The 16904-nt window shown below is 33.1% G+C and overlaps 1 protein-coding gene across 3 annotated transcripts in view; it reads right to left on the bottom strand.

Moving 5' to 3' along the window:
• Nucleotides 1–16904, bottom strand: part of Dgk (diacyl glycerol kinase 1) — a 911622-nt gene that overhangs the window by 111041 nt on the left and 783677 nt on the right. For all 3 annotated transcript variants that reach the window (XM_085814117.1, XM_085814118.1, XM_085814119.1), the window contains one exon: nt 5839–5913. In XM_085814117.1, the coding sequence (XP_085670243.1) occupies nt 5839–5913 (75 nt within the window). The remainder of the gene's footprint in view (nt 1–5838; nt 5914–16904) is intronic.

Genomic DNA, 16904 nt, shown 5'->3' with positions numbered 1-16904 from the left:
TCCATCAGGCCATTCGTAATTTTAGCACTAGTCCTCATCTAGAGACTTCTCGGCCATGATTCAAGCGTGAATTAGTTTTAAGTTTTCGCAAAAACCGCAACATCATTATATGTATATTTGATTCATTTTACTGCAAATCATACAATTTTCAGGTATTTTTCTATAACTCTGTAGAATTATGAGGTTTATTTTAGGTAGGAAACATGAAAAATAAGAATTGCCCTCGCCGGGATTCGAACTTCGGACATCCCCATTGCTAGCGGGACGTGCTTGAAGTTACATCAAATGCCGCGTGTTAAGGAAGAGGAAACTTCCTTTAAACTCCTTATTTTTTACCTCCAATGCCTTCTAAAGTATCGATAATACGGCAGTTTTACCAGGTGATTATATTGATTAATTTTTTAGGTGTTTGAAAGGTTCAACTTTAAACGTGAAAGTTTTAATTTACCTCAGTATTCTATCCTCACAGATTAATCTTCTCTTACAGAATGTATTTGCTATTAAAAGATATTTAACCCACTTCAAAATATACGTCATAAGTTATTACGATCACCCGTATTCATTGTAAAATTAATTGATTTCATTGACTGTAAAACAATTTGGTACTAAATTATTGGAATTTCCTAAGAAACATTTTCACAGTTTTATACCATATTTTAAAGAACTAGAAGAAGAAATATCATTGTTTTGGAAAGTGTTTCTCCTTAACTTGCATATTAATTCTTTACCACATTTGAAAAAGCTAAGTTTTAATAATTAAGATAGAATAACACGCCGAACAAGTATCAATTTAGAAGTCAAACAAGAGAAAACATCTTCCATTGGTGAATTAGATTTTCTAGAGGCGTTTAACATTCAAAAAAATCTTTTTGTTCTATTTACGACCCCATTTCAGTCTCTCTTTGCTTTCAGCCTTTAAGGAAATTATGTTTTAATTCTCATTTCATCAACAGATGGCGCCAGTAACTTGACTGTTGTCCAGTCATTCTTATCTTATCTAATTACTATACCTTATCTCGTTCATTTGTACTTTGGCAGCTGAGGATGTTGGTTCCGTAAAACCATCGAAACTAATCCTGTGAAAATTTGAAAATATAACGCTGATTTCTGTTGTTTGACTTTTAAATTAAGTTTTAATATTTTTATTACATACTATACGAATATTTGAATAAAATGTTTCTTCTTACTGTTTTACTAGCACACAAAGCTGCTTACTGAGTTTTATAAAGATTCAATTGAATGTTTAATTCCTAATTTAAGATATTCTAGCACATTCCTACTCAGCTTCTCACAAAAACTCAAACGCTGTAATAATTTTAATCTCCAAACCATTTACATATCTATAAAATTTGATTTTTAGTCAAATACTGAAGAGATCACTAACTTTTACTTTTTCAATGCATTTCATAATCTTAAATGCTCAGCACAGAAAAATCACTTTACTTAGCAATACGGCAGCCAAATTAGAAAATTGTTTATTCGCAAAATCTTCAACAAAATCTTCGAAAGCAAAATTTTAATTATTTTTGTATTCCACAAACTTTACGAATTTGTGATGTCATCACGTTTGCACAAACGTTTTGAAAAGTCCGCTATCGGTAACCTTTTAGATAACTTCGAAATATCTTTCTCTTTGCTATCTGTGTATGTCGATGAACTTTCCCACACTTTTTCTGTTTTCAGTTTACGATATCTTGAAAACACTTAAAAATATATTTATCGATCCTGTATGTTGGCTGCTGTGATAGAATTCATATGTTTGAAAGAATAAGTATTCCACAAACGAATGAATGACGGAATGAGATGGAGAATTGTCGGCAGATTAGAGGCAAATCAATCACAAGTGCAGATGGCTAGAGAGCTCAATATAATGCCAAGTATTGTGTGCTTATTTGTAGAAACAGATTCAGGATATAGGATCCATGTTGAGAAAGCAGGGACAAGGTCCATCAAGATCCTCAACAATGAATGAGGATCGTTATTTGGCACTTTCAACGCCACGGCACAAGACAGCTACAGGTTTATTGCTCTCACGTGAGTTGTATACTGTCATTGGAACTCGAGTTTCACAGTCTACAATTGCCCGAAGGCTTCACGAAACAGGGATGTATGCCAGAAAAACCCGCTGTTTGTTTCCCGTTCACAAGAGAGCGTGTTTAGCATGGTGCAGACAACATGAACTTTGGACCAGACTTCAGGAAGCACCGTACATTTTACAGATGAGTCGAGATTAAGGCTGGACACTGATTGTCGACGTACCTGTAACTGGAGACATCCTGGAACATACTACAATCCCTCTGTCATCAGGGAACAGGATCATTACGGTGGAGGTGAAATAGTTTCGGCAGACATTATGTTCGACGACCGCACACTCCTCCATGCGTTTGACAAAGCTTCTCTAACTGTTATAAAAAAAGAGATGTTAGGGCCCTATGTTCGACTTTTTAAGGGTGCAGTTGGTCCTGAGTTTCTAAACAACGCATGTCCACACAGGGCTCAGCTGGTGAAAGATTACCTGGAAAGTGACGTCGCCAGATGTCTTGATCTTAAACCTATAAAGAATATATGGGACGTTGTTGAGAGGGAAATGTCATCTCGTCAATTTCTTCTGACAAGAATTGTATGTGACACAGTTATACTACGCAGACAATCAGATGTAGACAAAAATGCACAAGTGTAATACTTTTGTTATTTTTGTAACACACGTTTCGGTGTTGTTTTGGGTAATAGAAATCTCGGAAACGTGGCGCCATTCTTGGCACCAAAACAATTTGCCAAACACATCTAGGGGCCTCCAAGAGTAACCTTTTATGATAAAAACAAAACGTATTCTTTTTGATTGCTATTTTCTACAGCAAAACGATGGTTAGAGTAGATTGAAGGGTGCCCCTTGTATCATCGCGAAGTTTTGTTTCGTTTATTGCCAAGTTGTTGCTCCATTTATCGACAGGTTGTTGTTTCATTTATGATAATCTGAGTAGTTAAATGTTATGGAAACCCTGTTATGACGTAATCGGTTGCGTGGTTGCGGTAAATTTTGAATGATGGGAAAGAATTGTAAGGGCTTGTAGCGTGTGTTGGTTAGGAAATACATTGCTTGTTTTGTGGTTTAGACGGTAGAATGGCTGAATATAGTACGATTAATTTGAAGTTTCTATACGATTTGGAACGAATGGGGAAAACAGCATTAATTGACTGGTATGTAAATGAAGCTTTACTTAGTAGCCATTATAAGCGTCCTGTTTGTAGGAAAGAAAATGTGTATGGTTGAACGTCGGTTACTACGGAGGATATTTCTGATTCTTATTTTTGTGAATTTATGTGGCGACGCCGATAGACGATACGATAATTTTAGCAAGGTTTTGGATGCTGTTAAGGAATTTTGTGTGCCAGACTGAAGACGTAGAAATTTCGAAATAAGGCAGGTGGATATTTGCTTTGTGTAGTGCTTAGATGCATAAGATGAATTTCCTTTTTTATGTTATTTTATTGTTGGATTTAAAATGTAGTTTATTAAAATAATGTATTTTTTGTTTGGCTCTAGTGTAGAATTGGGTGCTGCTTTGACTTTTCAAGTGAAAATTGATTGATGTGAACATGGACAAAGGGAGTGCGCAATGCCAAGTTTGTGCAATGCTCTGATTCTTTTTTAAGTGAAAAATAGGTTGATGTGTACATGGATACTAAGTTTGTGCAATTCTTTGACTTATTATTTTGGATTAGTGTAGCGGCAATTTTTGCGTGCACAAAGCCAAAATAACAAGTCAAAGAATTGCACAAACTCGGTATAAATGCACCGCCAAAAATCACCAACTTTGGCCAAGGGGCACCCGTAAATATATTTTTACCCAAAACGATTAATCATTAAATAATAAGTAACACACATGTTATCGAAATTCGAAATAAATTAATTTTTCATTTCGTCAGTCTGTAAAAAAAAAAATCTAGTTTTGAAATAAAATCTGAAAGCACTTAACTTATTAACTCAACTACTTTGGCGCAATTTGGCAATTTTTTACAGATGGAAATTTCAAAGTAACTCATCAAATGGAAATCGGTAGTTTTCGAGTCCCCCCCTTTTTTAAAAAAAGATTCCGAAACTATCGATATTTATAACCATTATCAATATATGAAAAGAAAGCATACTTTAAAATACAAATTAATATTACTGATTTTTAACTAATTAAATCGAATAATTAAATAACAGTTACGTAATAGTTTGAAAAACAAAACACTTACATTCTTATTCAAATCTTGGCTAATCTTTGGAATATGGTAACAGGTAGTTTGGCGACATTTTGGTAAGACGATAAAGGTTACTAGCTAGGACTTCAGCAGTGTACATGGATAGAGTCAAGAGTGTGCGCAATGCCATTTTTGTGCAATTCTGAGATGTTTTTTTTTAAGTGAAAATAGATCGACGGGTACATGGATAGAGTTTATGTGCAGTTCTTAAAAACGCGGCAAGCAGTGGGCGATTATGCACTTTCTCCCAATTTCGCACCTAATCTTCGTTATGTTTAAGCACTTTTGTTTCAGCATATGCAAAGTTCTAGCGTAATTCGGCTAGCAGATTGTTGGAAAAAAATTTTGAAAAAAAAAAAAAAAAAAACTAGCAGGATTCTGTAGCAGGGTTGGTCGCCAAAAAAATCGCCAATTTACCATAATCCGAAGATTAACCCAAATCTTTCTGCAATTTTTTATGCTGTTCTTATCCCGAGGTACACAGCGATCTGTTTTCGCTTAAAAAGCAGAATTGCGGAGACTCGGCTTCGCCCAACCCTCAGCAACAGCGGCTGTCTAGGAAACGCATTTCTTCGTCGTAGAAAATTTTCTAAAAACAATTTTGCTTTTCTCCCGAAATTTTACCACAGTTTCTTCTAATTGATGGTCAGCTTATGTTTTAAAAATAAGTTTAAGGCAAAAAATATCATGATTTGTATATAAAAACTGTTGGAACTTGGATAACAACAAAAAAAAAAAAAAAAAAAAAAAAAAAGAAGGCATACAAAAATGGCGGCGTTGCTTGACTGAAGGATTATGATGAACACGGTTGCTGGATGAATAGTTATGCGCTTTATTGCCAGAGGCTGAGACTTTTTAAAATTTGGCGGCTTTTACTAAGGTGGTTGCGTTAATACGTAAGCATCAATTTGAACTATTTGTGGCAACAATACACCCCAAACCTTGCTGGTCAGTTATGTGCATTAAGTAAGATTCTAATAGTCTTAATTCTTACGATGAGCGCTTTCTTGAAGGATATTTCGAAAGAAACTATGGAAAGATTGATTAAAATTTGAGATAAAGAACGAAACACCTACCCAGTGAGATTATTTCATCATTCGGACATAATTTCTTGTATCCAATCAGCTTTGGTGAATCTTACTATACAATTCATAACAGGATCACATACTAAGCTACTGACCAGACTATTGTTGACTTTTAATGTAATCTACGATTTTCCCTCATTACGCTAAAATATGTATTAATGTAAATAAAACAACTTCGCTTTTCAAACGAACATATGTATTGCATGTTTTTATAGCAAGTGTTAAAAAATCATTTAAAAGAACTTTAACAATTGTAAGACTTAAAAACTTTTAAATGTAATAAAAATAACCAGAAACTGCCACCAAATACATAACAATAAGAGAGGAATTCCTGAAGAAAATATACCAATAAAATTATAACTAAGCTTGATAAAATTCTGAGCACACATGCATTGTACATGCCTAATACTCATTAAAAATCAATTAGAATAAATGTTTATACGAGGAGACATATGGGCATGATATCATCCAAAATAAGGTTTAAAAGAGAAACATTTGTATCATTTACCGGCTTTAGTTCCGTGACATCCCATCCTAAGTATTCGGCTACAGTCATCATTTGGTTGATAATGCAGTCCATCTCCTGAAATAGAAAAGGAAAATGTGTAAAATACATCACAACCTAGTGAATTACTCAAGCAATAAAAATTTATATGATTTAACAAATGGCAAACAGTTTGAATTAATGCTCTGTATTTTATAAATACGTACTCAAAGCATGGCATATAATAGTAACCAGTGGCAATAGCAGAGTGCTACGCAACTAAATACTAAATGCCAATAAACTAAAAGTAAATATATTTGTTGCTAGGCAACAACACTTAGTTAAATAAGACTAAATTAAGGATAACTGTAGCGTTGAAAAAGTACGAAAAATATGAAATTTAGGCCAAAAATAACATATAAGTAAGAACAATCCCCTAATCTCAAACGAGAGAAACAAGATGTCACTTTCAGTCGAAGCTACAGAGCCTAAATTAGATTTGATTCCACTTAAGTCGCTTTTAAAAGAAAATTTATACTTAATTTTTTCCCTTATACTTACAATAAATAAAATGTAAAACCATTAATCTGTTTACTGTTAAATGATTGCCGAACTAAGATTTGATCAAAACCAGTAGGGGGTGGGAAGGAAAGGTCACCCTTCATCAGGTTTAAATATAAAATCAAAATTGTTAATTAAAAGCAGTAAAAAATATTCCCCATTAAAAGCAGCCACTGCATGAGCTTTTTGACAATAATTGAAATTTGCACGCTACAGATTGGGAAATTAAAGTTGCCAGTTTCGGCAAATAAGCGCCATGATCGTTTTAATGCGGTTGATTTGGTTTGGTTTATAGATAACGGCCAAGCATGCAAAGCCTAAGGAACAGGATGCCTTCGTGGAGAACTTACCGGAAAACCACGAGGATTTCCGGAAAACCACGTAATTCACGAAAACGTCCATTCAGTCAGCCCGTTTGCTTAGAATCGAATTCAAGTCGATGTACCAGTGTTTAATACATTTACCACTCTGATGCAATTAAGCGTGCTTTAAGTAGGAAGAGTCAAATATTTTTAGCTTAGCTTCTTTTCTGTGACAAGAATACACTAAAATCAAATATTTCTGTAAAATGTGTAAACGTTCATGACAAATATAGAATATTATGTTTGTTTCAGGACTGTAAAAAGCATTAAAATATTTTTCAGTTACGAAAGCTATATAATGAATTAAAAGTATACTGAAATTCTTTATAAAAATTCTTTAAAATTATTAAGAAAGTCTTTAAAATTATAAATGCCGAACGTTTTGTCAAAAACTCGGTAGAATGCCTTAAATGTTTTAGAAAAAGATTTTAAAATTTCATGGAAGCAAGTGTATGGAATTTTCAATTGACTGAGATTCTCCTATATTTAAGTCATACATTTTGCATTGCGTAATAAGAATTAATACATAAAAAAATAAAATAACGTAGAAGGATTACACAGAATACAATATAAAATCCAATTAATTTTCTTTAAATTATCCAATAGTAACAACAAAATCGAAATATATGAAAATTTTTAATTATTTTTAAAGTCATCTAGGAAATGAATAATGATAAAATAAAAAGAAACTAGCCTTGTTATAAAAAAATAAAACATCTCTTATCTCAGGAATTTATGAAAAATTCACATATTTATTCATCTTCATTTAACAGTAGATATGTTACGGTGAAACACCGAAATCTGGAGAACGTCGACTTTTCACCGGTGAATGTCAACATTCACATAGTCTCTTGGTGTATGTCCGAAATATTTTCCAAATACTCTTATTTCTTGACTTACACCGGTTAATGTCGACATTCACCATGTACTAATGGTGAATGTTGAACATATAACAATATTATATTTTCTTCTCCGTAATTCAGTCGCGAATAAACGCACTTTAAATAAGAACTTAAGAACATGAAAACCTAAAACACAGAATACATTTAAAATGAGAAAGGAAAATAATAGAAGTTAAAAATTTATTTAATTATACAGTACGTTCTAAATCAGAAAATAAAATAACAGTAATAAAAAACTTACTAATTTAATGTGATTCAAATCTTACTTATCGCAATAACTTAAACTATTATGGCACTTTATGACCTCTCTTTTCGACTTTCACCAGAGCATACCTGTGATTGTTGACATACACCGGTGAGGGTCCGAATATACAAGAATGTAGTGAAATATTCGGTCTTTCACTGACGTATTTGGTGAATATTGATATTCTCCGGTGAAAGTCGACATTCTCCAATTGCGGTTCAAATGCATTTAAAAATAGCCAAGTTTTAAATTAATTAAAAATTCTTAGAAAATTCTGCCGAGTTGAGTTAACATTCAGAAAAACTAAACTTCTTTTAGAAAATAATATTTTATATCTGAACTAATAGAAAATTTCAAACAAGCAATTTTCTCTTGATATTTTTATGATTTTTATTGGTGTAAATAAGTAAAAAATACTAAAATATTTAAAACGAATTTTTGAAAGTTTTGTTTAAAATTCTAAATTGTGCTGCTTTTTTAAAATTATAAATGAGTATTATAGTACAATTTCTATAAAGAAATTTTATTTCAATCATATTTCATAATACATCATAGTGATAAACACTTTTGACTCCTTAATATTTAGACACTTAATTCTAATATTAAAACTGTATTTAACCGTAATAATTAATTTTGCTTGTATTTTATAGTGATTATTTTTTAAATTTATTTTTAGTTCTGCGTAAGATTTTTTTTTATTTACTGTTAATTTATTTTATTAGCTCGAAATGGCATTTTGCGCTGTTTCGCTATAAATAAATGTCCGTGTCCCCTTGCAAATTGTTGTTACCAAATATTAGCACCTTGTATTATATTTAAAGAAATTAAATAATGAAGAATCTGCATGAATAGATATATGTTTCTCGCACTGTGACAAAAACGACGGAATCTAGAGCCATCAAATTTTGAATAATGTAATACTCACCCGAACATGGGCATCTGGACGGTCGAATTTCGAATTTGCTTTAATCTATTTCATATTTTGTAAAACTTTAACGAATGTTTTATTAACAAACTCAACGAGTTCAAAGCGAGCAATGGCAACACTGTACGGAAAATAACATTTTTATCTCCAGTGCGGAAATTCTAAAGATATGCTGTTTTCAAATGTATGTGGTTTATGGGCGAAGAACATGATATTCAATAATTATAGGTACCACACAAAACGTTAAAAAAAAAAAAAAAAAGGTTTCTTTTGGGCATAATATAAAATCTGAGTGCATCTAGATTTTATTTTATCTTTTTATTTCCTGCATTACACTGAGAAAATTTTATGCTCTGAATTTTATAAATTACTAAAATAAATAATCCACTTTAATGTTAATAATTTAATGATCATATAATCAACTAAATAATCGTTTTGTAATGTTATTATAATTTTGAAAATCACTGTCTGAAAATGTTCATTAAATTTCTTAAAAAAATATATCAGATCTTGTTTAATTTTACCTTATTTATTTCAAAGCATCCCGTACTATCAATATTATTTAATTTTATTTTATTTTTACGCAAAATGAAGTTCATAAATTTTGTGCTTAGAGTTTTTACCGTTTTACCAAAGTAAAAATGTTTGTACAAGAATTACGCGTGAAAAAAATGAGCGAAATGCAGTAAAAAGTGCTTTAATGAGATATATTGAATCCTATTTGGAAAAAACTGTGTCTTTCATAATCTCATCACTATACAACGTATCACATTTAATACCTTATACAATAATATATTTAATGTTTAGCTACGATATGTTTATTTCATATTTGGTAAAACGTATGAATGTTTTATTAACAAACTCTGCGATATGAAAGCAAGCAGTGGCAACACTTTTCAAAATAAAGCAGATTTTTATCTGCGTATGATACTATTGCCACTTGGAAAAATAAGGGCGAAAATTAGCGTTTTCGGAGTTTTTAATTAATATCTCAGCTAATTAAACTCGTACGAAGATGAGAATGATGGAAATGGCTTCTCACGAATTTTTGGAGTCCGAAACTCAACTCCCCGCCTTTCCAGGGGAGATGATGCCACAAACAAACAAACAGACCGACGCGCACAGATTTTAAAAGAATAGATACCATAACACAGGAATTAACCGTAAAGACAAACAAACTTAATTATATTTTCCAACCTTCTATCGCAAGAAAAGCACCAGATTCAAGTTATAATTGTCATACCTACTGAAATGAAGGAATTCATGTCAAAAACCCTGTTCTAAAGAATAAAAAAAATATTTTTATGACGATATAAGAAAATATTTGTAACATTTGCTCCAAAGCAATAATTCTGTTTGCCTTCTAAATACAGGATAAAGAAATTCAGTTGGTGTCTGCTTATTACTTGCGTTTTAACTGAAGTTGTAAAGAAGAATTTTTTTTTTTTTTAGATTACAGCATTGCTAGCTGGGAATCTTAGACAAGCAAAGGGAAACGTAAAGAAAAGTACATTTCATTATCGATTAAGCAAAAGCATATGAAGTCTATTTTGAAAGCTGTGAAAAACTGTACGGCGAATCTTAACTTTGTTATCATTAACTGAAAGACGAAATTAAAATTTAATATTAGGATTAACGTTCCGTCTAGTGATACAGAATTGTAGCAGCGTTAGTTCTCAGATTCAATTATTTTCACATACACGCAGGAGTAAATCGGAAAATCATAAAAATAAAATTAAATTCAAATATGTAATTTTCGCATAAATAATTTCGGTAAGTAAAATTTTCAAGGGAGAAATAAGTGAAATGAATCATCTTATTTGAAAACCAACAACCTTGTGTTTGGCGTAGATTTAGTCAAGAACTCAATCGATTTCGAGGGCAAAAAGATACAGGACCTCTTTGACAGAAGCAAAGAAATCTGCAAGACTGGAAAGTAACAGATGTGTTTATACGTAGGGAACTAGGGAACTGCACCTGTTTGATTCAGATGTTAATTTACAAATCTTTTGTTGAAATGAATACTTAGGAGGATTTAGTCATTATGATGCTTCAAGCCGTAATATGAAAGCAACATTGAGTATATCATTTTGATTTTGGTTTTAAAAAATATAAAATGTTATTAAAAGCTTCCATTTCAAGACTCTGCAATCAGATAAGCTCAGTCTATTGCAAAATGCTAACGTTAGTTAATGTAACGTTGTTGCATACCGAATCCGATTTGCCGATTGTAGTTTCTATTTAGTTGCAGCGAGCGAGCACGGGGAAGAACGAACAGGGCTATTTTGTTTCACCTTCTTATTTGTCTTTCGGACTGAGACAATAGTGTAGTCAATTCACACCTACACGAACGACAAAAAGGCGACCTCCTGGAGACGATTGGTTAGAAAAAAACCCACGTCCGTGCAGAGACAATTTGACAGCAGAAAATTATTTGTTTTTTAAATTATTTATTGCTCATAAAACTGAAAATGTTCCGAACAGAAGGAAGTAGTGATACGTATAGTGAATCATTTTTATCATCCAGATGTTGATAGCCCACCAGCGGCCGAGCGCTAAAATCGCTGAACAGTGGTAATTCGGTCCGAGGTTTAAATCCCGCGAACGGGCTGGCTGCATGGGCATTTTCGTGGTTTTCCCCATCTGTAACGTGTATACGAGCCAGTTTCCCTTAGAATGTCTTCCGCGAAAGCATTCCTACCCTTAGCCACCCCCGGGGTGCAGTGCTGGCTTGATTACATATCATGACAGTGTACTCTAGGGGAAAAGCATTTAGAGCTTGGCGGTTCAAGAACCCGACGAAGGGTCGTTTATACGGCTGGACCGAGGGGAATTGCACAAGTCCTAGAACCAGGAACCCTGGTAGCGTAGGCAGTCTGAGTATTCCGGGTAATGTCTCTCGGTGATAGGCAGCCGCGTAGGGGCGGGGGCATTATCAGCGACCTCTCAGATTGCCAAGTGGACACTATGTCCGTCGTGAGACTTCTTCCGGGTGGTCTCTGAGAACCGTGGTGTATAAGTGCCCGATGCCCCAGTTCAGCCTTGGGAATGAGAGTTTAAATCAAAGTCTGCCCAGGGATTAGAGGCATCCTAGCGTAGCAAGGCGAGGTAGATATTTCCCTCTCAAAGAGGTATAGAGGATTACGATTGGCTCTCCCGTGTAATACGGAGTGGTTCACGGGTAAGCTCCCAGTTGCATTAAGTTCGCAGGAGGGGTCCGTTTCGGAACACAAAATTGAGAGCTTATATTTGGTTCCAATCAACAAAAAGACACTGAAGTTGCTGCAGAAACTGACTTAATTCACTATTCTAATAACAATTTCTAGTGTAAACAAATGGCGGCCTCGTTAGGCCTAATTTAAACTTTCTAAATTAACTGCTGTTAAATCTACAATTATTACATGCGGATTAACTACATGCACAAAAGCTTTAACCGCAACGTTAAAGCAAAAAATGCGCAATTTACCAACATATAAGAATAAAGAAAAACTTCGCGTTTGGTGTCATAGCAGTTCTATATACAAAATTTCAACATTCTCAGGCTACTCTTCCTACGGACGTATGTACCTGCGAATGTCACGAAAAATATCTCTTCTGAATACATTTTACAATATCTTTTGGTAAAAAGAGTCTGCGGCGGAAATCCTCATCTCAGACAGTGGCAACATTCATTTTTGAAGCATAATATGCATACATGCTTGCCATAGCGCGAGTATAAAAAAACTTAAACGTTTTCGCCGAGACTTACTCACAACTGCAATTTCACCCATTTGTGGTATCTCTTGAGGTTTTCCCTACTCGGGGTCACCTGAGGTGCTCGTGATAGCGTGATAAAATTCAGGCTGACACCAACCCAAAGCTCAGTATTTTTGAGGTTTCTACTTACTATTTATTATTACTACTACTTCTCCCATCATTTTACCTCTTTATTGCCGATGTTTGTCTTCGGCTCATGTGTATTAATTTTAAATATTTAACGTCTTGCAAAATGTGTTTTTCTCTTTTTTAAATGCCAAATAAAGATGGTTTTAACTTTTAGCTGAAGTTTGTGCCTTTTTGCTGACGTCTGAAGGAGTCTAAAATAGCGATAAACCATCGCCTTTAAGTCCTTTATCCTGTCCATACGTACAGATCCAAGCAAAAACATTGTTCAAATGGATTCAAGAGTGGTCATAATGGATATTTTCGTTGAAATACGACGCCCGAAAGATTTCGTATTTACAATACTTCTTTTACTTTCTACACGGAATTAAAAAGCGATTATTACGAAATTAAAAAATACGAAATTTTAAAACGGCAGCAAAATGTATTTAAACCAATTACTTTGAATACCATAAAAAAGTAAAATATTTATTAATACACGCATTCAATTCTTCATAAAGTGGTCTTTTATTCGAAATTTTATACATATTAGGTTGTCCGGAAAATAATGCAAGATTTTAACCTATATCTTTAAAGTATCATAACTCAACTCAAAAACAATTTTATTAATCAAAATAAGCAGCAGCCGAATCAATGCATTTTTGCCAATGAGATATAAGTTTATTTATGCCGGTAGAATAAAATTCTGGAATTCTGTACTCGATAAATTTGTCAAAGGCGTTTTTGACCTCGTCTTGGTTTCTGAAGCATTTCCTCTGCAGAATGTTATCCAGATGTTTGAAAAAGTGGTAGTCGGTCGGCGAGAGGTCGAGCGAATATAGGGGAAGAGGGAAAGTCTCGTATCCCAATTCGTCCAATTTCTGTAGGGTCAGTTGCACGACGTGCGGCCGAGCATCGTCATGGAGAAGAACTGGCCGCTTTCTGTTGACAAATGGCGAGCACATGCGTTGCAATTTGTGGTGCATTTCGTCGATTTGCTGACAGTACTTATCTGCCATAATCGCTTCGCCCAGATTTAGGAAGCTGTGGTGGATGAGAACGGCCTCAGACCACCAAACAGTCACCATAATTTTCTTTTGGCGCAAATTTGGCTTTGGTAAGTGTTGTGGTGTCCAACCACTGAACCGAATGTCGCCAGTTGTTGGAGAGAATTCACTTTTCATCACGCGTAACAATTCGATCAAGCAAAGGATCGTTTTTGTTGCAGAGAAGAACAGCAGACGACACTTCAAAACGGCGATTATTTTTATTTTCGCTGAATTCGTGAGGCACCCACTTTGATGATTCAAGCGATCAGAAATCGTTGTTTTGCTTACGCCAAGCTCTCGAGCAGTTATTCACGTGTTTGTTTCAACTAAAGTCTTCAAATCATCGTCATCAACAGCTGAAGAACGTCCACGAGGCTCTTAATCTTCCAGGTCAAATTTTCCCCGACGAAATTTATGGCATCACCGTTGAACTGTAGATTCATTAACGTTTTTCTCACCCCATACTTCGTTGACATTTCGAGCCGTTTGTGCTGCGCTGTGGCCTAGCTTGTACTCATGAAAGTAAATTTGCACAAAATCCCCTTTTGACGTCAAAACAGAAACACCTAATAAATATTTTTGAAAATAACTTTGGAACAAAATGATTATTATAGAAATATAGAGCAAAAAGAGAGCTTCAAAATGATATATAAACCAATGTAATTCAAAATATTTTTGTTGCTAAAGATGTACAGGATAGATAAACAATTGCAAAACCCTGCATTATTTTCCGGATAACCTGATACAATAAAAATATATAGTTGTGAGCACTTCGCAACGCTAAAAAAAGACTTTGCCGGTTTGTGTTATGGCGTTCTGTGAAGTAGTTAAAATTTCTATTTTTTCCCAGAAGTGAAAACAGTTTAATTGATACTACTTTGTACTTTGCAATTTAGACAAAATTCAAACATATATTACCATTAATTTTAGAGATATGCTATACACGGTGACCGAAAAATGCTCACAGGAAAAAGCCCACAGAAAAAATGCTCACAAGTATAAATGCTCAAGGAAAAAAGCTCACTCAGAAATATGCCCACATAGAAAAAAGCTCACGTGGAAAAATGCTTAAATTTTTCTAAGAAAAATTATTTAAATTACCAAAATATCTATGGTATATATATATCAAAAACTGTATAACTTATGTGTAGATTCAGTCGCTATATAAGATTAACAAATGAACCGTTTTGGATTATAAAAAGGAGAAAAGGAAGGAAGAAAAATCAAACGGTGATATATAGTAAAAAATTATTACAATTTTAATTGTTAAAAAAATAAAATAATAGTAAATATCAGTTACGCATTTTATAATATAAACATTTAGAAGAATAAGCAAATATAAATAATTATTTTATTTAAATTACGTAAAATACCTTATTATATATAAATCATAAATATATATTTCAAAAAGTTATAAATACATAAAATTACTGAATATTAGCTAAGATATGTAAATATCTAATTTTATCATCGATTTCATTATAGTCTCTTATATGAAAGTTATAAATACATAAAATTACTGAATATTAGCTAAGATATGTAAATATCTAATTTTATCATCGATTTCATTATAGTCTCTTATATGATTCGCGATTACCAAATGTAAGTTTTCATATTTTGTTTTTAACTTCAGCACAACCTGTATTTACGATAGTTAATAATAAACGTTGACAGGCTATAAATCTTTTTCAGTCCGTCAAATAAAAACCACATACTGGGATGGCTACAATTAAATAATGAATTTAGTATACCTTATGAAAGCTTTCGTAACGATTTGTGGTTTTAGGAGATTTTTCGAAAGCTGCTTCATAATGATTCTTCACTTCGATTGGAAACTGTGGTCTTCTACGACGTTTCTGGCTTCAAAGTTAAATAACTACATTCAATCATTCAAACAAAATTCAAACATCAATTCATACACATCAAAAGTATGCAAAAATAAAGTAAAAAATTAACTATTGGCAGTTACAAGAATAAAAATGTCGTACAAGGGCCAGTGGTATAAAATATTATAGTACGTGCAAAATTTTACAATAGTTTTCATTCTTTTATATACCGCCTCTGAGCATTTGCTCAATAATTTTTTCAAATGATTAAATAATTTTTCTTTGAAAAATTCAAGTAGGTGTACGACGTTCAAATCGATTAATTATTGATTAATTAATGTAAGGATATTTCTACGTATTTTATTTATCAGTGGGCTTATTTCCATGTGAGCATATATCTAGGTGAGCCTTTTTCCGTATGAGCATATTTCTAAGCGAGCATTTTGCCACGTGAGCTTTTTTCTGTGTGGGCTTTTATACCTGTGAGCATTATTCCTGTGGGCGGTTTTCCTAGAACCGCTATACACATTTCAAAAAAACGTGGTAAAGTTTCCAATACTTTCAAAAAGCAAAATTATTTCAAATTTTTATAATTATTTCGTATTTTTACAAGATTGCTCTAAATTCAAGTACCGATACTGACTTCCTGTTATAGCCAAATGAAATAATCTGATGTATACACCACATGACTTCCTTGAACGCAGTAATAAATTATACGCATTTTTTCTACATTTCATTGAAACTTATTTCCTCGAATTTCACTAGAGTTTTAGTTCTCATTCAATTAATTCAGTTCTCACTTCACGGCAAAGTAAAAATACATGGAACCTCAAAATATCTTTGTTAAAAATTGAAAAATACAGAAAAGTATAAAACATAAATGCAGTTAAAACAATTTAAAGAGCAAATTTTGCAATTAAAATTAGAGTTTCTACGCAAAAACAATCAATTCGGCCAACGGACAAGAAGGCAGATATTTCGATGCACAGAACTGAAAGTTTACTTTCTGTCTCATTCAGCGAAAGGACACTGAAAGCCTAGAAACATTAATTTGTTGCGTACGCTATGCTGAGTCAATATATGGAATAATGCAATGACTTAAATGATAATTCCACAATGGATTAAGCATGATTTAATTCGAAATAATAAAAGAAAGCATTATCTTTGTTGTTAGCTTAGTTTTTATAGATTATGAATTATTTTGAAGCTTAGTTTTTATAGATTGGCAAGAAATCCACTATAGTGCGAAAATTCAGATGTAAAAATAATACTTTTATATTTCTGTGTTCTTTTATATTTCTGTGTAAACATGGCCGCCATGGCAAATAATTCTTTTATATTTCTGTGTAAACATGGCCGC

The sequence above is a fragment of the Stegodyphus dumicola genome, chromosome 3, assembly GCF_044657685.1.
Source record: "Stegodyphus dumicola isolate Sdum_Otavi_A_Nest chromosome 3, ASM4465768v1".
Taxonomy (NCBI): domain Eukaryota; kingdom Metazoa; phylum Arthropoda; class Arachnida; order Araneae; family Eresidae; genus Stegodyphus; species Stegodyphus dumicola.
Note: the sequence above shows the minus strand (reverse complement) of the source record. Positions and strands in the feature narration are given on the sequence as shown.